Source organism: Balearica regulorum, chromosome Z, assembly GCF_011004875.1.
Source record: "Balearica regulorum gibbericeps isolate bBalReg1 chromosome Z, bBalReg1.pri, whole genome shotgun sequence".
Classification (NCBI taxonomy): Eukaryota; Metazoa; Chordata; class Aves; order Gruiformes; family Gruidae; genus Balearica; species Balearica regulorum.
In genome coordinates this window covers 32,066,401-32,092,921 of record NC_046220.1, presented here as the reverse complement: position 1 = coordinate 32,092,921, position 26,521 = coordinate 32,066,401, and the positions used below count along the sequence as shown (strand labels likewise).

At 41.4% G+C, this 26,521-nt stretch overlaps 1 protein-coding gene across 8 annotated transcripts in view; it reads left to right on the top strand.

Moving 5' to 3' along the window:
• ZNF462 (zinc finger protein 462) overlaps positions 1–12,446 on the top strand; it is a 96,464-nt gene extending 84,018 nt beyond the window's left edge. For 7 of the 8 annotated variants that reach the window (XM_075740853.1, XM_075740852.1, XM_075740858.1 and 4 more), the window contains 4 exons: positions 521–744; positions 3,171–3,303; positions 8,365–8,479; positions 9,717–12,446. In XM_075740853.1, the coding sequence (XP_075596968.1) occupies positions 521–744; positions 3,171–3,303; positions 8,365–8,479; positions 9,717–9,918 (674 nt within the window). In that variant the 3' untranslated portion in view covers positions 9,919–12,446. Of the gene's footprint in view, positions 1–520; positions 745–3,170; positions 3,304–8,364; positions 8,480–9,716 lie in introns of those variants that run through there. The other variant, XR_012833142.1, reaches the window with a different exon arrangement.
• Positions 12,447–26,521: the final 14,075 nt, after the last annotated feature.

The window sequence follows — 26,521 nt, the reverse complement described above, 5'->3', positions numbered from 1 at the left end:
TCAGTCCCCAGAGAGTTGCTTTAGATGTGATGGTGAGGATACCAGCTCCAATTTTTGTAAAGCCAGCAGGATGGTGCGTTGGGAAACACCCTGCAGCTTCCCTGTTTATTACATTTCTAGCAGCCACTCTTGACTCCTGTCAAGTACTGAACCAAAATGGACTTTTGGTCTGGCTGATTAATGGCTGATTTTGTACTCACAGGCTCTGCTACTCTTGACTTAGAGGTGGAATCTCATTTGCCCCAAAACCTCCATTCCCATCCACTTCACCCAATAAGCAGTTAACATTTGTGAGGACACCTGCATTTGTAGTGTTGGAGCATTAACCCTGTCATTGCAGGAAGAATTTTTGTCTTGTGTTATTTGTATCAGTCCAGCTTAGCTCCCATTTCTTTATAGACAGACTGCCTACCCACATAGCATATCTTGTGCCTTATGTGGGTGGTAGTGTCCAAGCTGTTGACTTGTGGGCCTGATATTTCATAAAATTTGTTAAATTAATGTTTTCCTGTCCCTACAGAAGAGCGGGTCGTTCCCATTGAAGTCTGCCGTTCCAAACTGTCAAAGTACTTGCAGGGAGTTGTTTTCCGCTGTGATAAGTGTACCTTTACCTGCTCCAGTGATGAGAGCTTGCAGCAGCACATAGAGAAGCACAATGAACTGAAACCTTACAAATGCCAACTCTGCTACTATGAGACCAAACACACAGAGGAGCTGGACACTCACCTCCGAGATGAGCACAAGGTAACATCAAGTAGTTTTAATTTGTAGCAATCTACTCATTGCAAATGCTGTATTAGTTTACTAGCGTGTCAACTCTGAGTAGCTAACTTGCCATTGTTTTGGGTTTATATTCTCTCCTCAAATCTGGAAGCTAATCCCTCCCATGTTGGGCTTCCCTTCCTCTGTTTTCTATTACTTCTTTTCTTCTTTAGAAACTCAAAATTGAGGGTTTCTAAAGTTGTTCAAATTGACCAGAATTGGCAGACTGTTGTATGCAGAGTATGATTATCTGGAAAAGGCACTTGTGTATGCTAAGTTTATTTAAAGCGGGGGGTGGGGGGGTGGGGTGGGGTAGGGGTATGTTGTGAAACAATATTAAGGCCATGTGATTCAGCCTCTCTAAAAGCAGGAGATTCCAAACATAAGATTGCTCTGGCAACTTCAGCAGCATGACATGCCATGCATATTTTAATAACAAAGAGGACAATATACCTCCGTTTACATTTAACAAGGGAAAGATAAACAGCAAGTATAACCAGGTCCTAAGTTAAGACTGCTTTGGAGTTTTTGTGGAGTGCCTAAGTACAGACCTGATCCAGTCTTTGAGAAGTCATTAGAGACGTTACACAGACTGTTAGCTCTGAATTGCTGTAACTGAACTGTGTAGCTGCGAGACACAAGTTCTAGAACTGAGATGTGTTTTGAAGTATTTGCTAGAGTCATTTGTCATTTCCAGAGGAGGCAGCTGTATTCCTCCACCTGTTGGAGCTGAGCTGCCCAGGTCCTCACTAAAAATTTACTCCTACTTCATTGACTGAATGACACTTTCCGTATAGCCAAACACATTTATATTGACAGTATTAGCAGCAGAAGTCCCAGGAGACCTTTTCATACTTAAAAAATATTTGGCTGTCTTATAAAAACAAACTCTGTAAACTTATGTTGGCCTGCTATGCTTATCTGCCTGCTATGCTTATCTGCCTTCTTCTTTATTACTTCTGGAGAGTCTTCTGCAATTCACACAGTAGGTGAGATGCTCCATGCCTCCTAGTCGCTACAGCAGGGCACCTGGTCTATCTAGGCAGCACTATTCCTCATTCTTTTGACACAGTGCATCAGACTGGGAACATAATTCCCTCACTTAGTTCTCCCTTCCAATCCAGACCTGCAGTGGTGGTGCCAGTAGTTTAAGGGTATCTTTTCCACATTTCTCTTTGGTGATTTATATCTCACTAATTTATGTCAAAGTTCTAGGCTCAGATACCCAAGTGATGTATTGCACCTTAAAGAGTTCCTGTGACAAGCTGAGTTGAATTAAGTGCCTTGCGTGTAGTCTTGTTTATTTAAATCTCAGTGGGTAATATATTAAGTCAGAGAACCTCATCACAGCTGTCTGTACAGAGTAGCGTTAGGAATCTGCACATCACTGCATTTAGGATAGTTTGTTACCTGGAAATGTACTACAGTCTAACTCACATGCTCCTTAGGTTCATTCACATCCCAGAGGGATAAAAATAGTCAGTGGGTTTTGATATTTCATTCAACATCTTGCAGGAGGTGTTGTACTGCACTCATTCCTCCATCTCCATCCTCTCTGCCTCTGTAGCTCAGTGCCCGTGCTGCTGGAGGGCTGTCTCTTTGCATGAAAGATGAATCCAAAATCCTTCCCAGCAGTGATCAATGAGCTCAGAGGGCGCTTGTCATCCAACAAATGTTAGCCCTAGTCTCCTGGTCATGCTCCATGCTCTCCGCTGCTACTGTAAATCTGGACTGCTCCTCGGCTGTTTCTGTTGGATGTGGTAGAGTTCCTGACTTCCATGCCCTAAGCTGCTCCTTTCATACTGCTGCTGTGAGCTGTTAAGTAGCTGGTGCATGTCACCCTAGGGTTAGCTGAAGTTGACTGCTGGGTGAAATGTTCCCATTATAGTCTGTATATCAGTTTGCAAAGCACTTTGCAGCCCTTCATAATGAAAATTAATCTGTTATTTATGAATGAAAGTGTATGTGGCACACAGCATCCATGTACTTAGTAAAACACCCGTCCTTTCATGCATGAAGCTGAATGAACCAGTCACAGAGTATTTTCCTTCAGTGTGGATGTGCAGTAGCAGCATTTAATCACAGCTGTTGAATAGCCCCATGAAAAGAGCATACAACTTAGTGTTATGCATTTCTTGGTTTGTTTTTGGTTTGTTTTGTTTTAATATATCAAAGCCAGGAAGAAATGAGGAGGGCTTACTGAATGCCATTGATTTCAGAAAACCAAAAATGAGAAAAGAAGAATCACTATCATTGAAAAGAAATGAGTGTTAATTTGATTAGGTGACTGCATGTCACCTAAAGCTGAGTAGGCTTTGGGGTATAATTGATTTTGTTTTGTATATGTGGTGATTTTTCTGATTAGTGGATGATTGTGCTGATTGCTGACAAAAATGTTTCTTTCAAAGGTGAGTCGTAATTTTGAGCTGGTTGGACGGGTTAACTTGGACCAGTTGGAACAAATGAAGGGGAAAACAGAGAGCTCCAGCAGTGATGAAGAAGAAAAAGAAGAAGAGTTAAGCCCAAAGACTGAAGAGAGAGGTCAGTGCAGCTTTTTTTTTTTTTTTTTTTTTTTTTTTTTTTTTTGTGCACTGCAACATATCCCACTAGTCCTACCAAGCAAGGTCAGCTGTTGACTCTACAGCACATTCCTGTAGAGCCATGCAGGCATGCCAGCAGGAGCAGAATAGGGCTTTTGTGAAGACAGTGCTCCTGGGGGAAATCTCATGTTTCTAATCCTTATTACAAGTTTTCAGTCTGTTTAAGAAAATACGTACTATGAGAATACACAGATAGCATCTGTGACTTATCTGCCCATGCAGATAGCATCTATAAGGGCTTGAAAAACTACGTAAGTGGAGTATTTTAGTGGTCTGTCAGATTTTCTGTTTTGGTAACCCGTTTTCAGCATTTCACTTGGCATTGTTCAAGTGAGGGATGAAGGGGTCATGGCCACATTTTTTTTTTTTTATGGACTGTTATTAACTCTGTGCCCAGCATTCCTTCTCAGAGGGAGTCAGTCCTGTTGCATTTGCTGCAGCTGGCAGCTCTGGAGCCAGAGTAGGTCTGTGTCCCACTTGCACTGTTGTGTGTTTAAATATGTGCCTACATTTGTATCTAATCCCACTGACTTCAGCAAACCTAGGCCATGTGCTTTTGGTTTGGTCAAAGTTAGATCAGCGGGGAAAAAGTAAGTTCTCTGTAAATTGAACTAAGGGTTTCTTGTCCTTCCCTTCCAACACCCTTCCTCCATGAAAACCGTGTTATTGCAGTATCTAGTGTAAACTATGTGTTTTCTAGTCTGCTCTGGTGCACAGTTCACCAGTCAAATGTAGTTCACAACCCTTTGACATCTTTAGGCCTGTGATGTCTGACTGTCAGGTTCCTGGGGTCACCCGCTCTCCTGATGCTGATGACTGCAGTTAGCCAAATTCTGTGTACTTTAACTAAAGGTACACTACCATGTTTACCTTTTTCCTCCTGAATTTTTAGGTTTCAAACTCACTATGAGTTGTTGAGAAAAGAAAATGTTTCTTTCTACATCTTTTCAGACATTGAAAATTCCAATTTCTGGATTCACAGGTTGTTTACAGAACAGAAAGGGCTTAGATCGTGCTTCTTACCTTTTAATAGCAAGACCCCCGCTTCTTGGCTTTTGTTTAGCGTCTCTGCAGCATAAATCCAGTCTACACTTATCACTTCCACTTCATTTCAAGTGCGGTTAGTGATAGCTTTTACTTAAATGAGAAAGGAAGTGAGTTGGATAGGAAACCATTTGTGTTTTAAGGAAAAATACCCTTCACAAGATCTTAGGTAGAGCAGTAGAAAAATAAGAGGAAGACCTAAAGAGATGTTTGTTTCATACACATTTCAAAGTTCAACATTAATAACTCCTGTGGAAATGTGCTTGGGTGTCTGTTTGGGGACAGCTTTCAGCCTCAGAGCTTCATGGCTGGAACGATGTTTTGTGTAGTGATTTGACTAAAGGACCAGCTCACCTTAGCTGCAGATGTAGTAGGCTGATTAATGTTTTGTATAGACCCACAGCTAGCAGGGGATGAAGAGTCATGCTGTCCTTGTGAGGATTACCTTAGCATTACATACAAGCACAGGTGCTGACATGACCTTGGAAGCCATGGTATCTAGTCCAAGGAGAAGAAGGTGCTGTCTGCCAAGCCTTGCAAATCCCTGTAAATGCACCATTGGGAGGGGAACAGCCCAAGGTAGAGTTCATTGTTTAAATTGACTTTAGGTTACACTGTAAAAATGTAAAAGTACCACCTTCTATACTGGAGATTTAAGTTTGCAGGGATAATAGGTAAGTGTTGTCCCCATATTTCATGTGATAAATAGTTAAGCAAGGGATAGTGTCTTAGTAATTCTAATTTTTTGTACTTTTTTCACCTGGTTTAGTGGGGGTTTTTTGATCTCTGACTGGGTAAAATGATTTCTGCATGGTTATTCAGATGACAAGTCTAAAAAAATCGTGCATATTTCCAAGTTTGTTTTTCAGCTATTCTTTCCTGACTGGCCTATAGGGTCAATGTTTCATCATTGTTATTTTTTTCTCCTTTTTAATCTGTTACCATTTGTAATGTATTATACTAAAATAGGTAGAAAATGTAGAAAACCCTTATGTCTACTACAGCATAGGTATTTAGAAAAGATCCAGTTGTATTGATTGTATTTTTCTAGGCAAGTTGTGGATTACACCTATAAGGTGCAAGATGCAAGGTACACTTTCAGAAAACATCCCATTGAGACAGGAACTGAAGGTGTGATTGGATGCTGAGTTGCATGCTGTCATCTCCCTATGGATTTTCAGAAAATAGTTCTAACATGGAAACAGTTTGCCCTGTTAGCAGAGGACCAGACCTATAGTTTTAAATATAGTCTGTTGCAGTGGCTAATGCTGTCACAGCTTTCAAACCACATCAAACTGTGTAATCCTGTGTGCCACTCAGGTGCTTTTGACAAGTCTAGCCTTTGTGGTGTTAGCAGAAGTGGGATTTGCTGAGAGTGCCTCTGTGTGCTCTGAATATCTGGAAGCAAATGCTGTCTGAACCCTCTGAAGTCTGTGACTTTGGCAGAACCAAGATTTTTTCCCATGAGTCAAACAGCTGCTGAAAGTCGCCACTTTGACTGCAGACTGGTATGTGCAGTACTGAAGGTGCAAAGAGTGTGCTTTGCTTCTCTCAATGTGCTGTTGAACAGTGAACCAAAGAAGGTCTGTTACCCATGTGAGCAGGCAGAGCTGGGCAGCAGAGCTCAGCATTGCTCAGCAGAGCTGAACTGCTATCTTGCATGGCAAAGGGAGTGTTTGGCTGCTGCTGAAGGGTAGTAGAAAATATATTGGCCTCAGAGGAAGGAGATGGGGGGGGGGGTGTGTGGGGGAAGGAGGAGAGGGGGGAAGAAGGTGTCTGGCGTACACCATGGAAAGAACAGCTGCCCCTGGTAGGGACTGCATCTCAGAGGGACTGCCTGTCTCTATGTCTTGGTCTAAGTAGAAACTGGAATTGAGGTATTTTTCCACCATAGACAAAAATAAATGTCCATGAGTGCTTGTATGTGTCATACAGGAAAACCACAGAGAGGTCAGGGGTCTGTGCAGTCTGTTACCTTTCTTCTGCAAGCCCCAGAGAAGAGCAGCTTCTGATACTCTTCCAGGGAAGCAGTCCAAATCCACTGCCCTAGAAGCAAAATTGATCAGGAAGTAGGGTGAACAAAGTAATGTATTCTGAAGAGGTGATGGATTTACTAGAGTAGCACTTGCTAATCTTAATGAGACTTGCAAGTATAAATCATAAGACTAGTTTGGGTTAGAAGAGACCTTTAAAGATCATCTAGTCCAACCCTTCTGCCATGGGCAGAGAGACATCTTTCACTATATCAGGTTGCTCAAAGCACCATCCAGCCTGACCTTGAACACTTCTAATGATGGGGCATCCACACCTTCTCTGGGCAACCTGTTGAAGTGTCTCAACACCCTCATCTTAAAAAATTTCTCTCTTATGTCCAGTCTAAAATACCATCTTTCAGTTTAAAATCATTACCCTGTTGTCCTGTCACTACAGGCCCTCATAAAAAGTCTCTCTCCATCTTTCTTATAAGACCCCTTTAAGTATTGAAAGGCTGCAATAAGGTCTCCTTGGAGCCTTCTCTTTTCCAGGTTGAACAACAAGTCTTCCCTATTTGTGTAAAAGAGCCTCTGTGTCTTGTATCTCCTCTCTGCAGAGGCCCAGAATAAACTTCCTGTTCTGTACTATATGGTAGGTATGTTCTCGTACAGAACAGCACCGTTTGCCTCCAAAACTTCTACCACTCATAAGTATTTGTCCCTGAACCCATGACTAGACTGTGTGTTTATAAATCGTGGTGTGTTTATAAATTTGTATTACACATAAGGTATTAAAATCCAGATGTAAACTGAACTAATAGCATTGACTTACTTTTTGGTGTTCCTCTTGACACAGCATCTTGCTTTGTGATATTTAACTGCATAGTAAATCACTGACAGTAAGAAATACAGAGTCAAGTTTTTCTTTAAGGGGAAAAGGTGAAAAATTATGTTATGAACCATTCCATATAGAACTTTAGTAACGGCTAAGTAGTGAGAAATGTGTCACAAAAATATATTTATAAAACTTAAATATGGATATTAGGGAATGTGAATTTTAAGTTCATGGGTTGATCTTGAACAGAGTAAATCTGAGAGTGAAGAAATCAAGTGAGCAGAGATCAGAACCAAACTGAAGCAAAATCCCTTTTCTTTGTTATGCAGTTTGGGAGGAGTCAGAAAGACATTGTGTTGATTTCTTGCTTAAGATAATCCCTGCTAAGGAATTAGTACTCTGACCAGATGGTGTTGTCTTATTTCCAGCAAAAGAATCAAATGAGATAGTCCATGCAATTATTTTTAATGGCTTGTGTGGTGATCTTCTTAATTTGTCAGAAAATGTTTCGTCTTTTCTTAAAGCTGTCTGTGTTCACATGGAACTTGACTTTCAGAAATATCACTCCCTGAGTTGCCAGTGACTTCACTTGTATTACTAGGTGCTTGATACTTCTGCAAATGAGATCCCAAGCACTTTTCATAAAAGATTAGGATGGGATGAAACACCGATGCAGTTAAGATGCAGGACTGAACCCATGAGACTTCATAATGAAGGGATATCTATTTATTATGAGTAGTGCATGTTAAATAAACCAAGTCTTTTTTTCCTAAAATTTGTACTACCAATTCAAAAATTATAGATGGGCTTTAGTGGGTTTTTTCACTTTGCTTTCAAGTCATTTCAGCCCTAAACTTCTCAGTTTTGGTTTTGAATTAAAACTCCACAGTCTCTTCATTTGTTGAAATGTAGGAACAGTGAGTAGCACCTCATTACCCTTATTTGCAGAGATGCTTTAAGACTTAGGATGGGATCTGTTGCTTGCAGTGTCACTTGGCTTTAGGGGAGTTGCATTTTCACAGACGCAGTTATTAGGTAAGTTCTTTTGCTTCTCAGGGATGAGAAGGTGCAGCAGAGGGGATCAGAGTAGGATCACAGTGGCCCCTTCTTGTCCCGGCACTTCTGAATTCATGAGCTATGCTTTTTCCAGATCCCGTGATGTTTCCTGACAGTGGTGCTCCAGAGAAACGCTTCCCGTGTGAGTTCTGTGGCCGATCATTTACAGAAGGCTCTGAGTGGGAGCGACACGTGCTGAGACACGGCATGTAAGTTGATTTACACTTTTTTGCCAAACAGCCAAAGGTAATGGTAGATGTCTGTGCATTCCCCACTCCATTCTGTGCCTCTCAAAAAGCGCTGTGATGAAGGCAAACACAGTTCTATGAAGAACTATTCTGTCTGTCCCAAGTGTGGGTACAGTCATGAGATGTCTCTGCATGGGAAGTTCCTGCTCATCCTTTTTAATTCTACTTCCCAGAGTGGCTGTAGACTCCAGGGTTTAACTGCAATTCTAAAACTTAAGATCGTCCCAAGGTGAATACCACTTGGCCCAGTATTAACTTTACCTAAGTGTACTGTTGATTTTGCCTGCCAACAGAGCAGCATAAAAATGGCAGAAAATTACACAGAATGTTCTAGGAAGGAACTGGGTTGTGTTTTTTTTCCCCTTTATTATATCTCTTTCGCATACTTGCAGCTAAACTTGCATAGCAGTGCAAAGAATTATGCGGAGAGAAAAGACCTTCAAGGGAAGTAAAATCAATCTGTGCATAGTGAAGTTCATTAGTTCATAGTAAAGATCTTTGCCTTTCTATGATAGTTAGCGCACTGTGGGATGATACACATCACAGAGAAGATAGGCATCTCTGTAACAATAATTTTCTTCTTTTGATGAAGATCTCGTCAGTAGCAGACGTATCTTTGCTGACCAGAGTTTCAAAGAGTAGATTTCATTCAAGGTTGCTGACACATGGAAGAAATTTGAATACAATATTGTGGGTTAACTGTGATGGGGTGAGAAATATTATGATGAGAAATATTCTATTGCCCATAATCTTATCTGCCTAAATATGAGTACCTGAAATGTTGCAACCTATAAAAGGTTTTATGGGATCATTAACTCTTTGGGAAAAGTACTCTTTTCCTGTGCCTTTGTTTGGTGCCTTGTAAGTCGTGTTTACAAGGGACTGGGGAAAGGGGAATAAACTTTTAAAAGTTAGAATTGGGGTTCTTCTCTCTCATCTCATATCTGTCCCAGTGTAGAGCAAATAAAAATTTGGTTTCAAAGCTAGAATGTCATGGGTCCCACTGGTAGCTTCATTGCACTGCCTCTCCTCTTGAGCATGAGGTGGCAATGGTGTGGCTGCTTGCATCTACCTTTCTAAAAAGTGATCTGTTTTTCTCCCTCATGTGATGCGCACAGATTGGCTTTGTTGTTCTCTATATCGACTTGTTTCTGGCTATATCGAGAGTGTTTCTGTTTTCTGCTGCTTGGCTTTCCAGGGCACTGAAAGAAAGCAAGCACAGGACCGGTGAGGACAGCCAGCCAAAGGAGGACATAGAAGAAACTGTTAGCACACTGCCAGAAGAAAAAGAAGGCATTGAGAAAATGGTGGTGGACTATGCCCACAACAGTGAAACAGCAGTCAGCATGGTAGCTGCTGACAAACCTCTCCAAGACAACACAGAGTCCAAAAACGAATAAGCATTTGGTGTGATTCTAATCAACGTACTTGAACATGATGAATGGGGTGGGGTGGGTGGGTGGGGTGGGCAGAAGGAAGAAATAAAGCTGCTTTTAGGACTGAATGATCTATTTTCAAAGCACTGGTACCTGTGTGAGTGTGTGTATATTAAAGTTATTTAAGTGATGGAATAAGTGGCTCCATTACATCACTGCATCTTTTCTTCTGGATCTTGACAATGGGAAGTTACATTCATCTTGGACTAAAGAAGCAACTCCCCGTATTCCTACATTACACATCGTGCTTTGCAGTGGAGACTTGGATTGTTTGTGAATGGAAGCATCGTGAGCATGGAAGAAGTGGGGGGACAACTTTTCAACGCACAAATTTGGGTGCGTTTTTCTAGTTTTAATACGTAACGCTTTTCCAGACTGAATGCATCTGCTTTAGAAAAAGAAAAAAAAAGAGGAAAAAAAAAAGAAAACAAAAACAAAACAGAAACTGCTTTGCTTAAAACAGTCACCTGTTTCCTAGTACCTCAGAATTAACCAAGGGAGATCTCTGCATTTGTCAGTACTACCTGTTGTTGTTGTGGTTAAATGTAGAGAGACTGCTGGGCAAGGTGGTGAATGGAGGAAGAAAAAAAGTTTTAAAGAAAGGAAAACAAATTGTGCTTAAAATCCCAGTGTGGGTTTTATTTCTTAAAATACTGTGATTTTTTTAATTATTTTAGTAAAAAAAAAACAAAAAAAAGAGAGACTTTAATTCCTAGATAACTGTTTGTGACTTGTCATCCTTTATTCCAGGTAAGCTGTTTGTTAGTATTCAGTTATAATTTTAGGATTTGATAGATTTCATGTGATTGTGCGGTTTTGTTTGCCACATGTTTATTTTCTATCAGTCTGAGGTGTTACCAATACAGCACAATTAAGTTTCTCATGTAAAATGAGTATTTCTTTTCGAGGGGGGGGACAGGGAAAGGAGACTAGATCTTGTGAATAAAACTTTTTGTTGATGTTGTTGTTGTTAATTTTAAACATATGGAAATAACAAAGAAGTTTTAACTTTTTTTTTAAAAAAACTAAAGAACCAAACTTATGGCACAGCTATGCAGCTCGTGGACCAAACATATAGGTCCTCATAATTGTTCTGTTGCTTGTCATATTAACATCTATCAGTCTCACACCAGTAACTTTTTGTTAAGATTGGCTGCCTTTTTTTTTTTTTTTCTTTCTGTCCGTAGTGTGCATGTTTTCTTTTTGTTTTGGTGTGGTGGGAGGGAGGGGTGTCTGCTAACACGTCTTTTTGCAAGTGGAGGTGAAATAGTTACATATGACATTGAGCCTGGAGAACTACTTTTACTCGATTCAAGATGGAGTTGCTAAGTTTTTTCCCCTCCTCCTTAGCTTTTGGCATGAGGGGAGCAGCGTAGAATGAATAGGAACCTGCATACCTAAGTGGCTGATCCTGCACTACTTCTTGGGTGGAAAGCCTACCAAACTTAACAGGAATTTTGCCTGAGCAATGAATACAGGATCTGGTGCCTGTGGTATGTTCTGATTGTGAGGAAAAAAAAAAAAAAAAAAAAAAAAGTTTCTTTCCAAAAAAGTAGAAAGTACTTGACTGAAACCTAGTTTTAGAAATGCATGTGTCTTTGTTCTTTTTTTTGTTTTCAGAGGGGATCCGGGGGGGAGGGGGGAGGGGGGGCGGAATTGGAAGCTGCTGAGGAAATGGTGTCCTAGAGAGCTTCACATAAAATTGATGGCAAAAATGTTGCATTTGTGGAATAAGTGCTACTTGAGAAGCATGGTGTTTTGCTTTTGGGGATTCATCAATTGTGCGTTAGGGGGATTCTTTTGATTTTTTGGGGTTTGTTTTTTTTTTAATGGTTTTGTTTTTTGAAGTAGGGGGGGACTGTCATGGAAAAACACATTGGAGGGACAAGTATAAATACACATTTTGTGTCTGTATTTGTTTTTTAATTGGCCTCATTTCAAATGTATTTAAACAGTTCCATACCTGGATTGGGTGTTTGTAATGGTTACCAAAAATGAAGAAAAAAAAAAAAAAAAGAGTTTGTGACATGCTTTTATCACTACTTTATTTTTCAAATAACATGTAAATATTGTAATCCATTGGATTTTGTTTTGCTAACCTGTTAATAAAAAATATGGGACCATTATCCTTTTAACAAGCCTAGAATGTCATATTTTTTTTCCTTTTTTCTTTTCCCAAAAATGTATACCTGATGTATTGTGGACACACATTTTAGATGCATTATTATGGTTCTTTTGACTGTATGACATAGAATTGAAAATAACATTTTTTTCATTGTTTAATTTATACAGAGGACTTTTTCAGAGTTTGACAGAAGGAAATAATAGCAAAATGCTAACCCATTGGCTTCAGCACTCGGTATTTCCTGATTTTAAAATTACTGCTTACTGATGGGGGATAGGAAGGGGATACTGAACTGTTGCACTGACGGGTTTGTTTTTTTAAAAAAAAAAAAACAACAATGAAAATTAATAAAAACTTTTTAAGAGTGTGTGCTTGTGTGTGTGTAGTTTTGTATTGGCTACTCTTGATAAATCTGTGCAAGTGACTGTAATTGGCAGCTCCGGGAGGGAGCAAAACACCCTTTTCCCCCTCTGCACCCCTTACTCCTCTATTTCACAGGGAAATTGGGATTTACAGGCAGAGACGAGTGACTTCACCTAGCTGACACAGGTCTAGGGGTCTACCACATCCCCGAAGAATGCCCTGCATATCCACCGGTCCAACATCCATTAGAGGTCAAGGGCATGCTGCGAAGGTCTGCTGACTTCCTGTACCCAAACATAGAAATGAAGAGATTTTGCAGGCTGTCTGAAAGATCAAAATAGATGGAGACAGGCTGGTATTTGGGTTACCAACTCAGTCTCTTCATGAGTTGGGATACTGTATGCTCCAATATCTGATGACCCACTGGACCCAGCATGGAGACTGTGCTTAACTGGAGTCAAATACATACCCAGTCAGATGGAGCAGGAGGTGTGATTTTTTTTTTTTTTTTTTGCTCTTTCTCCAGTGAAAACTTAAAATGATGTTGGTGGTGTCATCCTGTTTCCAGTTTAAGTAGCTTTTTGATTGTACTGGAACTGGATCTCAATGTATATGATGTTAAACACTATGAAAGCTTTGATCATCTCGTAACTTTACATCTTTCCACCTTCCTCCCTAGGAATCAAAATATTTCTCTATTAAAATACTTATTTCCGTATCATATGTTTAAAGAAAGGAAAAAAAGAAGAAAAAAAAAAAAGTGTGGTTTAGGCTGTTTTTCAGTGGTCTCTGGAAACATTTGTTTATGAGGGAGACCTACAAATAATTTGCACGCTGTTATATTCTAGCCCAGAGCTAACCCGCACTTCCACCAATTTAAAAAGAGAAAGGGTTGCTCAGTGGTATGTCACTAACAAGAATTACGTAACTGATGTAATGAAAGACGTTGGGATGATTTCTGGAGTCTTACAGTTGCATTATCCCATTTGTCTCAGTGGCAGGATTGTGTGAGTTTGAAACTAAGCACTCAATCTTCTTGGTTTTAGGTTTCTGACTGAATGTGACCAGTTCACCTGCCTTGAGATTCCTGTGCTAACTTGAAATATAGCAAGGTGGTGGGAGGGAAGAAGCAAAAGAAATAGTCACTAACATGATCCTTTACTCACACTACTTCTCTGCCTTGCCAGACAATTCTCTTTCTCATAACTGGGAGCCCTGGGCTTCAGAGAGAGCGTTTGTGCCATGGGACAACTGGTGTTCTGCACACACTGTATTCCCAGGCTTATTGTCCTTCCTTGTCTGAAGAAGTCTGGGTAAATGTTTGCCACATTATTGCTAGCTGACTGCTGGCATTTTCTTTTGGTCTAGAGGTACAGTGCCTCAATACCCTCCATGCAAAAATCTTGCCTTTGTATTCACACCAGTGCAATGTCTTTGCGGGAGTTGCTATGGGAAGGGAGACCGCTATCTCCCTCCCTTGCAAAGATGCAGCCTCCCTGGAGAAGAGCAGTCGAGGTCATCCTGCGGCTCAGGGACTGACACTGAGGATTGGCAGGGTCATGGAAAGTTAGGATTATAGGTCTGGAACTGTAGGATTTCCAGCAGAAAGTCAGCTCTTTGTGAAGTGAGAAGGACTATGTGAAATGTTGATACTTGTGGCCCAGTTATCTTGGAAACTGGTGCTGCACAGAAGGCTTCTTGTGAATGTAAACAGCAAAAGTCAGTCTCCTGGCTTCAAGAAAATACCTAAATACAATTGCAGATGTGCAGTACATTTCAGTGAAAACCACCCCAAGTTTCTCCACTCTTTCTCACCCTGAAAGTCTTTCTTCAATATTTTTCTGAAAACACAGGACTTTTCCACCATGAAAGCCAGCTGTCTGGCTCCAAAGCAGTAAGATTACTGAACAGGAAATGATTCTGGGTAAGAAGATTTTGGAAAAGGGGATGTTTTAGTCCAAGATAGGCTTAAGATGTTAGCAAAACCTTTCTTTATTTGCAGCACGGTTAATTCCCCGCCCCCAACCACTGCTGGAAACAAGGAATTTAGTCTAAGCAGCCTGGAGTACGAAGTTTAGCCTTGAAGGCTGCAGTCCTTCCAGGATGCACCTTGTAAACCTTTTGGTCATGTACCAAAATGTCTGCAGATAAACAGATGGGTACAAACTCCTTGTGAACCAAAGATGGGGCTGGGTGGCATCAGTCAAAGAGCGAGCATCCTGGCCAAAGGGTTGGTAAAGAAGGCTGATGCCTATTTGGAGCAACTGATGTTTGGAGAGCCTAGCTGAAGGCGTTGTCTTTCCTGCTGCATTTGCAGTTACTCCACAGTGTGTGGAAATACAGTATGTATTTTGCAAGGGAGGAGAGAGAGAAGTAAGTCTGATTCATCAGACATGCAGGACATATGTGTGTGTGGCTACAAAGGGAGAAGACCTTCAGGTAGGACAACAGGATAGCTTTCCTATTCAGAGAGTGGTGCAGCACTGAGGCAGGTCACCCCATGGGCATGTGATATCTTCACTGTTGGTAGGTTTTTTTTTACTACTACAGACAAAACCACGACTGACCTGGTCTAGTGTCGGCAATAATCCAGCTTTTGGCAAGAGGTTGGACCAGAGACCTCCAGAACTCCATCCCAGGGCCATTTCCTATTTCAATTTCCTATTTTCCTATTTCTTTAGTGTCCTCTTAACCTTCAATTTCTCCAGCTTCTCTCTGACTTTTTGCAAACCCACATTTTTGGTGAAGTGTGAAGTACTTTAAGGTTGTGCTCACTGAGTCATAGACTGTTCTCTGACAACCATTTCAGTCCAATCATTTTTGGCCAGAAAGCATACCTTCCATCTAAATATATCATAAAATCATAGAATCATAAAATGGTTTGGGTTGGAAGGGACCTCAGAGATCATCTAGTTCCAACCCCCCTGCTGCAGGCAGGGACACCCTCCACTAGACCACATTGCTCAAAGCCTCCTCCAACCTGGTCTTAAACACTTCCAGGGAGGGGGCATCCACAACCTCTCTGGGCAACCTGTTCCAGTGCCTCACCACTCTAACAGTGAAGAATTTCTTTCTAACATCTCATCTAAATCGACCCTCCTTCAGCTTAAACCCATTACCCCTTGTCCTGTCACTACACTCCCTCATAAACAGTCCCTCACCATCTTTCCTGTAGGCCCCCTTCACGTACTGGAAAGCCACAATTAGATCTCCCCAGAGCCGCCTTTTCTCCAGGCTGAACAATCCCAACTCTCTCAGCCTGTCCTCATAGGAGAGGTGCTCCAGCTCAGGCACATAAAATGTACTCAAGGCAATGATCTCTTAGCAGGATCAAAGCAAACTGTTAACAGACTTTCTCTATTCATCCTTAGCAGGGGAGAGCACCGAACAGCTCTTAGATATAGAAAATGGATATCATGTAAGAGAAGATACTGATCTGTATTTCTGTATTTCATCTTGGCCCAAACTATTTAATTAGTTCTGACTTGAATCCTACAATTCCCTACCTCCAGCACCCCCACAATATGCTACAAATCAAGTGAAATGCCCGGAAAATAGTGTCAGTGTGGTGGGGTTTTGGTTTTGCCTTGCTTTTTTTATTGAGACAGTGTTCTCACTTGTTACAACTGGAGGAATCCAATCCAAAGTTCTGTCAACTTGGGGAAAAAAATGAAGAAAACAGCAGAAAGGTAAGCAAAACAAAATAACTTCTCATGCAATGCACTCCATTGTGTGGCAACAGATGGAGTTTGCAGCTAAGTGCCAGGTAGCCCTATTGGCTTTTCTTTTACTGCATTTGAGATCTATTTTGTCCTAGCAGAATGTGGGAATTGATCAGATCATGTCTGTTCCCTGTCTAGTTCAGTATCTTGACTCCTGAAGGAAAAAGCAGGAAATCCCATGGTGAGCAGGAAGGGAATAATCTGTCCCTAATGAAAGTCCCATCTTAATCTAGTTTCATGACAGCTTTATGCACAGAAGCAGGAGGAGTCCTACTTCTTTCACATTCATTTTATGAACAGTAATATAAATTACAGTACTTTTGCTACTGATTCCATTTTAAATTTTACTGAACTCTTGGTTTCTCTGATGAGAACTGACAGGTAAAAGATATTTGTGTTAAAAGAAAATTTGTTATTTTATTATCCTAAAAAGAAATGCTTCCTAAAATTTAGTTGTGTGATCTCTGTTATTCTTATGTTGTTCATAAAATGCATTTTTCATGAACATAAAATAATCTGTCAAGAATTCCAGTTGAATAATTTCAGCTAGGATGTTTAGGAAAAAATGAAGTCAGCTGCTGGAATGAGAAGAGACGTGCTTCTCCTCAAATAATTTGCCTCTTTGAATAGTTGGTGTAAAAGTAAATATGCCTCAGCTTGATTCTTGAATTCTCTATTGAGTTTACACTTCTATTAATGAAGAGCTTAGCTCAGTCTAGCCAACTGTACATGCATGACTTCCAAATCTAGGCGAAATATGTCTCTCTGCAGCTGTTCTGTTGTGCTCTCAGTAGTGTTTAAAGAGAGAAACATATTTACCAGCTATACTTCAAATTAATTTAGCTTGTGTTGAAAATGTTGGACTAAAATGTTAACTTTTCTATACAACTGAAGGAAATCATATTAAGCTACTGGGCCAAATGATGCTTCAAGTCTTTGTGGACTCATTTAGACTGAAGTCACCAAAGACTTCTAGCACAGATGATGCAGTAAAAAGAGTGGTAGTTTTGGTCTGTATGAACTAGTAGATAATTAGAAGGCAAGCTCTGTAAAGCAATGTGTTATTTCCAGAGAAAATGTTTTCCTCTGCTTAGACTCTTCAGGACCTCAGGTATGTGATTGTTGCAACCACACGAAGTAAAAATAGTAATTCAGAAGTAGAAAGGATTTGGTTTCTCATAGCTATATAAATATACAGCACTAAAAGCATGTTGCCTACAGAAAGAAGTAAGGTCTTTGAGCCATCTTGCTGCAGCTGCAAGGTATTTCTTGCTATTACTATAGGAGTCTCCTAACCAGAGTAATCAGATCACAAACTCTGGCCATGCTGGAGCCGGTAGGAGTTGGGCTATTGTATTTAGGAGACTGAGAACATCATCATGGTTGCTGGTGCTAGAGGAAGCCAAGGCTTATGTGCATGCAAGACTGGGAGTCTATAGAGACACCATCCCTGCCTAGAAGGGAGGAGCATTCAGCAAGGCATACAGCTAACTAGGTTTCAGCTGGGACCCGACATAATCCACCTGGCAATCGAAAGGGCATCTTTGTGCTTGCCTTCATCAGTCCTTATGATCTGTTCTGGAGGGGAGGTGCAAACAGGACGTGTGCTTTTTCAGCTCAGTTGCAGAAGAAAACTTTTTGGGTGAACAAATTTAAACATGCCTGACCCTTCCCTGAGAAACTGTTTGGTCTTCTGTCCTGTGCACCCATAGCAGGAAGGACAGGCGATCAGATGTAGCTATCATAACCCATGTAATTAACTCAACTAACAGCAGCAATAAAAGTATAATTATATTCTTATCATCAGATTAAATGCATGTTGTTATTTAATCCATTTAATGTGCATGTTTAGCAATTAGGACCTCATTCTGCAGGGATTCATGCAGTAACTTAGGTTTCTTTCCATATAATTTAATTGGAAAGCTGACAAGGAGATGCTCTTTTCCCTTTAATTTATATCAAATGCATGTCATCCCTGACTGAGTGGCTGTTTCCAGGGTCACTGTGCAGTCTGGGAGAGCCTTAGAGAGGGATGAAACAGAGCAATAAGGGATAGAGCTCTCCAAACCAAAATGTGTGTAACCATAGTGGCAAAAGTAAGCAAATGCATTACTTCCTCGGCAGCCTCCTTGCCTTTCAACATTTGTAAGGGTGGTGTGGGTTTTTAGAAGTCTCTGAGGGTCTGTTGGCATCCTTTGGTATCTAAGTGGTTTTGAAAACATCTAAAAATCATGCTTTCCATTACAGGAGATGTGAGTTAAGGACTTAATATTGGAGTTGGTTTTACAGATCTGCTGGTGACCAATAAGATCTCCTGGCACTTCTTTCTGATTGCAGACATGGAAGAGTCACTTTTCATGGGGAGGCTCCATTCACCTGGAGCAGAGGACTTCAGTCATTGCCTGCAGATCTTTTGATCTTTGCCTGGGAAAAGAAAAAGGACACCTTGTTCCCAGTGTCATCCTTGAGACCAAACTCTGTGATTACACACTCTGCATTCAAGTAGAAGCACGATCAGGTACCACCATCAACCAGCAATGGAAAAGTGCTGTGCTCACAGGTGGTTAATCTGCTCAGGGAACAGGTGATCATTCTGATTTTCATGCAAAAGGGGAACCTTGAATAAGACAAGTCTCCAAGATAACTCAATTAAAACAATCAGATTCAATTTCAGAGAGCTCCATCCTGATATGAACACTAACAAAGGCTGAAAATGAAACAGTAAGGGTGTAATACAGATGAGCAGTTGTCCAGCACTCAGGTGAGTTTCTGCTTTATGAGAGTTTACTGACTGATTCTGGCTTTTAGTCATACTTTCTGCAAATAACAAGAAGTCCAGTTCATGGGTGGTCCTTATGCACATGTAGGTGGTTTGCCTTTATATCAAGATAACTTCAGTATCTCAAACCAAGCAATTATGCTTATATTTCCCAGATGTGTATTGTCATCTGAAAGCTAATGATGGAAAAGAAAAAATGCAAGACCAGAGATTCATGGTACAAGCTTGCTTCCTAATTTTTTCTGTCCATGGGTTATCTGTAACTACCATCCATGCTGACATAGTACTTTTCCTCACAGACCGCAAAGCAGAGGACGAAGCGAGGTAAAATGCAAGTACTTCTTCTTTTCAGCACTGAGGTGTCTGATGTCTCGGAGCTGGAGCTGAGTGACAGCTATCCTTTCAGATCCAAATTGTGCATAAACTTTGGAGAAGTCAAGAGCTCAATACTGTCCAGTCCTCAGGGTAGGTCAGTCTGAAAATTTACTTACAGCAATGAATCCTGATCAAAACTTTGTGGCTCAGATCCATCTCTAATCTGAACATCTAAATTAATGGTTCCTATATAACCTTTCTGTGCAGCTGTTTCATCACTGAAATTTATTCTGCACAAAGTTTTCCAGATATCATTAGCTGTCTGTGAACAGTGAGGAATCTTGTTTGCTTCTTCAACAGCAGGTTTCCAGCGCAGATTTAGTTAGTCCAGACCTTCCAATTTCCAGGTGGGATTTCTTGCTTTCAAAGGTAGTGATAGTCCTTTCTTGACTAACTTTCCTGTTCAGTGAACAACATTCACTAAATCTACAATATTTAGACTTACATGAGTCCTCTCAAAGAAGGAGGAGTTGTGCAAACTTCCATTCAAAATTCCTAAACCTTAATTCCTGTTTATATTCCAGTGACAGACAAGGGCTTATAAATGTCTCCTATCACCATTTCAAGGTCCCATTCATGGAGGATCCATAGTACTGGGAAGGCTTCCATTGTTAATGAAGTATTTTGATTATTTTAATTATCATGGAATCATAGAATGCTTTGGGTTGGAAGATACCTCAGAGATCATCTCGTTTCAACCCCCTGCCATGGGCAGGGACACCCTCCACTAGACCACATTGCTCAAAGCCTCCTCCAACCGTGCCTTGAACACTTCCAGGGAGGGGGCATCCACAACTCTCTGGGCAACCTGTTCCAGTGCCTCACCACTCTAACAGTAAAGAATTTCTTTCTAACATCTCATCTAAATCGACCCTCTTTCAGCTTAAACCCATTACCCCTTGTCCTATCACTACACTCCCTGATAAGCAGTCCCTCTCCATCTTTCCTGTAGGCCCCCTTCACGTACTGGAAAGCCGCAATTAGATCTCCCCAAAGCCGCCTTTTCTCCAGGCTGAACAATCCCAACTCTCTCAGCCTGTCCTCATAGGAGAGGTGCCCCAGCTCTCCGATCAGCTTCGTGGCCCTCCTCTGGACTCACTCCAACAGCTCAATGTCTCTCTCGTACTGGGGCCCCCAGAGCTGGATGCAGTACTCCAGGTAGGGTCTCACAAGAGCGGAGTAGAGGTGCAGGATCACCTCCCTCGACCTGCTGGTCACGCCTCTTTTGATGCAGCCCAGGACACGGTTGGCTTTCTGGGCTGCAAGCGCACACTGCCAGCTCATGTTGAGCTTCCCATCAATCAAAACCCCCAAGTCCTTCTCCTCAGGGCTGCTTTCAATCCATTCCTCGCCCAGCCTATAGTCATGCTTGGGATTGCGCCAACCCACGTACAGGACCTCGCGCTTGGCCTTGTTGAACTTCATGCTATTCACACAGACCCACCTCTCCAGCCTGTCAAGGTCCCTCTGGATGGCATCCCTTCCCTCCAGTGTGTTGACCCTACCACACAACGTGGTGTCATCGGCAAACTTGCTGAGGGTGCACTCGATCCCACTGTCCATGTCACCGACAAAGATGTTAAAGAGCACCGGTCCCAGTACCGACCACCGAGGAATGCCACTCATCACTGTTCTCCTCTTGGACATAGAGCCACTGATCACAACCCTTTGAGTGCGACCATCCAGCCAATTCCTTATCCATTGAGTGATCCATCACTCAAATGCATGTCTCTCCAATTTAGAGACAAGGATGTCATGCAGCACAGTGTCAAATGCTTTGCACAAGTCCAGGTAGATGACATCTGTCGTTCTTTGTCACTAATGCTCTCTCAAAGAGAGTAATTTATAGTTAGAGGATGGGATAAAAAAAATGGAACAAGACACTATTTTTTTTGCACATGACAATAGCATAAAGCAGTCATGTCACACAAGCATTTTTGTAGTGCTTGCTGTAGTATGAACAGAGCACAAACTGTTCACCAAAAAATCTTACTATCTAAGGGACAAACAAGTTGTGGCTTACTGTCAGAGCAGAAGGAGCTTTTAATATCTCCATTTGCTAGATGGAGAACTGGTATAGAATGTAGAGGAAATTATGTTGTCTTGGGGAATTTTATCACAACTGGAAAATAAATTCTGGTAAGTTGGGTCCTTGTCCATGGCCTTAGCCTTCCCTTCTCTTTTACCAGAAGAATGTAAAACCAGAAGGGACTGTCTGCATCACAGAGCCATATCCTGCCAAACTAAGCTAACCATAAGACTGGTTCGGACCTCAAAAATGCACTGCTCCTGTGCATAGAAGAACAGTGAACCCACCTCAGAACTAGGCAACAAATGCCAGACCAAGAATAGCATCCCCTGAACAAAGAATATAGACCAGAACATGCTGTGTTGTAGAATAAAAAGAGTCATTATTCTCCAACACCTTTCAAGACACGTTCAGGTCCAGGACAGAGGAGAACTATATTCATTCCACAAATTATTTGTTTCCTTTGAGCAGCTTTGTATTGTCCAAACTCTTGGTAAGGACAAAAATTACTTACTCTACAGGTTAGATGATATCAGCATTGCTGGTACTCTTGCTGATGGTTATTGAAGACATGACTCAGTTTCCAGGGATTAGGAGGGTATTGGGTTTACATGACAAGGTTTTGGTAGTGGAAGGGGCTACAGGAGTGGCTTTGCGAGAAGGTACTAGAAGCTTGTCCCCATGTTGGACAGAGCCAGCTCCAGCCAGCTCTAAGATGTACCCGCTGCTCCATCTCTCAGTGCCACGACTGCTCACATTTAAATCTGGTCTCTTCATATTCTCTTCATAAGTGCACAGATGTAGTTATATCAAGAGGGAAAATGCTTTAAGTTAGATATTTGCTTTAAGTTAAACCTTTGTGCATGAAAGCCACACATTTTTTTTTATTTGTTGTATGACATATCTTTAAAGCTAGTAAATTCAGATTTAATATCAAGATGACTAAAAATGCAATCAAATATAGTCAAAGAATTTAGGCAAAATTAGTGAGTGGACACCCTTTTTCTGAGGGGGAACATATCTGTCCACCTCCTTGGGGTCTGTTAAATGATGCTTCTGAGGAAAGGGAGGCTTTTCTACCAATTGTGGTGAGAAGCAACCATGTATCTGTGTATCTGGAGCCAACAGATGGCCCTCTCTTGTACCTTCACCTTGACCAGGCATTTTCACACTTGCCCAACAGAAGTCAGGGGGCTGGTTGGATGTCTTTCCTCTACTACCTCCTTCTCTGCAAGCAGAGGAACACAACACAGGTCTCCCTCCAATAACTCGTCCAGCTTACTGGCAGCTTTGCCTTATTCTGTGCTGACCCTTAGCAATTCCTCTTTTTCTCTGAAGCTGTGGTGGAAGTCCACAGCCCTTACAAACCCTCAAGAGTGATGGCCTGTGCTGGCTGTGTGCAAACCTCTTCTAGACTTGTGCCTCTTCTGTGAGTCTGCACGCAATAGCTGAGAACCTCTGTGAAGAAACTACTTGGCAGCCTTAAGCTGTGTTGCTGAGGTGAGGATGTTATCTTGCCTGGAAAATGGAATTTATCCTTTCAAAACTCATTGTGATGAGGAGAATGGTAACATTAGCTTGGGCAGCAGATGGCTTTTTCAGGAAGACATTCTGGGAATGTGTTCAGGTTTCGCCTTTCATGTGGTGTATGTGCATAGTGGCAGCTGATTTAGACTAAACAAAGGGTAATTCTACATTGTGGTTTTCTTCTGTCAACAGACTGTGTGATTGGATGAAGTTCCCAATGGCATGTATCGGCTATTATTTTCCTACTCTCTGGGATCCCTAGTAAGCATCCATCTTGACTGCAAGTCAAGTCTAAGATGCCTCCCCCGCTTTTTCAGATTCCTGTTTTGGTATCTAGTCACTCACTCTCCTCCTGGCGATGCTGGAGGCCTCCAGCTCTCTGGTTTTGACTCCGCTCTTCCCTGGCCTCTGCCACAAGCCCGCCTGCTGCTGTCATTTACCATTAATCTTCTCCTCTTCCACGTGCAGACCTTCACTGCAGATTTACTCTCCTCTCTCTCCTGATGTGCTTGCAGCTACTGATGAAGTTCTCCACTAATAAAATCACTATTAACCTAACTTTTACTGGCCAGATTTTTAAACACAGGTTCATGGAGATGAAAGCTGAGGACCTTGCTCAGGAGCATCTCTTCCTGCTGTCCTTTCTTTGTCTTCTGTCTTTCTCAGGAATGTCCGTATTGTAAGATAGGTGATTCTGCAGACAGTCAAACTGGACAATATATCATGCTTCCAGACAGAGCATGGGACACAGCTGATATAAAATCAGTGAACAGTAGCTGAAAGCACCTAATTGCTAGAATGACCTGAGCACTGTATGTTGGGGGGTGGTTTCACATGGTTAATGAAGAGCTCAACAGTATTTTAGTGATAATTTGATACTTAACTTTTAGCCTGTTATGTAAGTGCTAATTAAATGTTTTAACATGCTGTACATGTTTTATGTATTAATAAGCAGTAAGTGTACAAGCTACACTTTTTATGTGATTTAGAATTAATTGCAGGGTGGTGAGATTTTCTCCTTTATATACCTATTAAACCCACATAACTGCTGTTTTTACAGTTGATTGGTGTTCAGTTAACATACAGTAATTGCTCTTTAAAGGCTTTAGTAAATGCATATTTGAGACAATTTACAGTGTTAGCAATTTCCTGGTGCTATTCCTCAGAGGTACAGGGAAGCTAATCATGTTCAATGCTGGCATTCGCCAGGAGTCTGCCACACGTTCCCCACTGTGCACTGTGCAAGCTATGTTCAGCCATGAGGGATTCCGCTTTCAGGGATGATAAGCACATGCGAAGAAACACTTTATTGGCTATAAAATGATCCTGCTGCACAACATGCTGCAGTGAGGCGAGCAGCTGGGACACATTGTTAGAAAAACAAATCAGGAGGGGCATCACTCAGTGTTTTCTGGTTTATCCTGTGAAGCCGCAGGGAATAGCAACTGGCTGTCCTCTTTTCTCTTGGTGGATCACACAGTCTCTCTGTGTTTGCCTCCAGTTTAAAGATAGGGAAGCTGTAAGCCTGAGTGCCTGCTTCTCCATGCAATCTTGGTGTGACCTCAGGCAAATCACTTAGTACCTCTGTGCCCTGCTTACCCTTCTGTGGGTGTAACACTCTGCATGGCTTTACTCTGAGGGAATATCATTCATTCCAGACTACAGGCTCCTCCAGCACTAAAGAGATCAAATGCATATTTAAGATAGATAGATTTAAAACCAGACAAACAGCACCACCCTTCTGCCCCATTAATTTGGAAATTTTGAGGGCAACAGAAGACTGATTGCTGCTTCCCAATTGACTGAAGCAGCAAGGTGCACAAAGTGCCTGCCATTTAATTGACACAGTCATCTGAAATCCAATCTACTGGGCAAAGCAAAGGAAGAATATAATTTGAAATCTGTATGCCAGTGAGAGAGAGTGCATAGAAAAGAAAGCAATTTTTTTGTTCTACATCATTCCTTTTGCATAATGTTGTATCCTTTTGACAAGGCAGCATAATAAAGCTTAACTCCCTCTTTGCTCTCCACCCTCCAATCACTGACTTAAAAGAAAACAGCGAAGCCCTATCTTTAGCATCAAAAGAATAATGGGCAGTCTTCCAGCAAGAAGAAATGAGCTGCTTTTGAAAGAGTTGTGGAGGAAAGTGCAAAATGTTCTAACTTCTCATGAAATAAATATTTGAATGATAGTCACTTGGCTCATCCTCTAAGATGTCAGTGCAGGCTTTGCACTCCAGGTTTACATAAAATATGTTTTGGGGTAGTTAGGGGGGCCAGAAAGCCCACACTGCGGATAAGAAAAGACAGAGATACAATGACATGAAAGATTTTAATGTTCAGTACATGTCAGAAACAGTAACTAATTAATAGTTCCACTACAAGATGGCATATTTCATCCTATGTTACTGATGAAGCTTGGCCAAAATTTTCAAGGCAGCCTGGAGGATGTTGAGACATTGATTTTAACAACACTTAGGAAACTCCGTCCCTTAGGCTGCACTGCGTATTTCAGCAGAAGCTTGGGGCTATGCCACTCCGGCTTGCACAAAGCTGCAGGAAGTCACTCAACACAAAGCAGCAGGGAAAGTGCTTTCTCCTGCAGGGAGCCGAGAAGATTTAATGAAGCAGCATGGGCTGAGACCAGCCAGGAACCTGTTTGACAAAATTCAGGGCTTGATCTGAGGTTTTGCTGAAGCCACGAGGTACTCAGACCAAGCCTGAGGAGCTGCCTCCACAGAAACTGGGAGAGTCTTGGTGCTCCAGTGCTCTCCCCATTCTGTCTCTTTCTTTAATTTTTTTTTTCTTAGACTGTTCAGCATGCAACAAACACTTTGTTACAGTGTTGTTGAAAGCTAGTAGAAGCTTTTCAAAAAGTTTGGAAAAGCTAATTTGAAAGAGGTTCTGGCAGGCTAAGGGGTTGTGTAATTCCGTATGTTATCATGGTAGATTTAATGTTTTTGAAGGAATGTCTTCATTTAACCCACTTTACAGAGTTTGGGAGGGACTCCACGGGTTTTCTTTCCCTTCCAGAAACAGTCACTGGTGAAATGGAGCTTTCAATACTTTCTTCACAAAGTGATAATAACAAAAAATTCCTTGTATGTTTGTGCTAGTTCTTGTGCCAACAGGAAAATGCATATAAAAATGATAATTTACCTGGATGTGCATAATGTCAAACCATAAAGTTGCCCTCAGCAGCTGCCATGGTTCTGGTAGATGTGCATTATCTCAGTTACTTATGTGTCTCCCGGTTATTTTCCTTCTTCAGTGCAGTTGCATATTTCCCACTGATGATGATACATCAAGACTTGCCGCATGCAACTGAAAGAGGGAAAATAATCTTAAAGGTCAGGCTTGGGAGTAAGGTTCAGACTGAACTGTGTTCAGTCTTCTATGCCACACCATGATTAGTATTTAAATCAGTGGGGACAATTTTATCCTGCATAGCAAGAATATGGTGAAAGTCAATTCCTTAAGAGGTTCAAGATAGGCAAAAAGTGACTTTTGAAAAACAGACAATCATCAAAAGGTCTGTGTAAACCTGGTTCATGACGTGGGCTGGTATTTTAGGTGATTTTTTCTTACTTCTCACTACGTGACTTCTGATACAACAGCAACCATGGAATGATGTCTGAAAGAGCAAA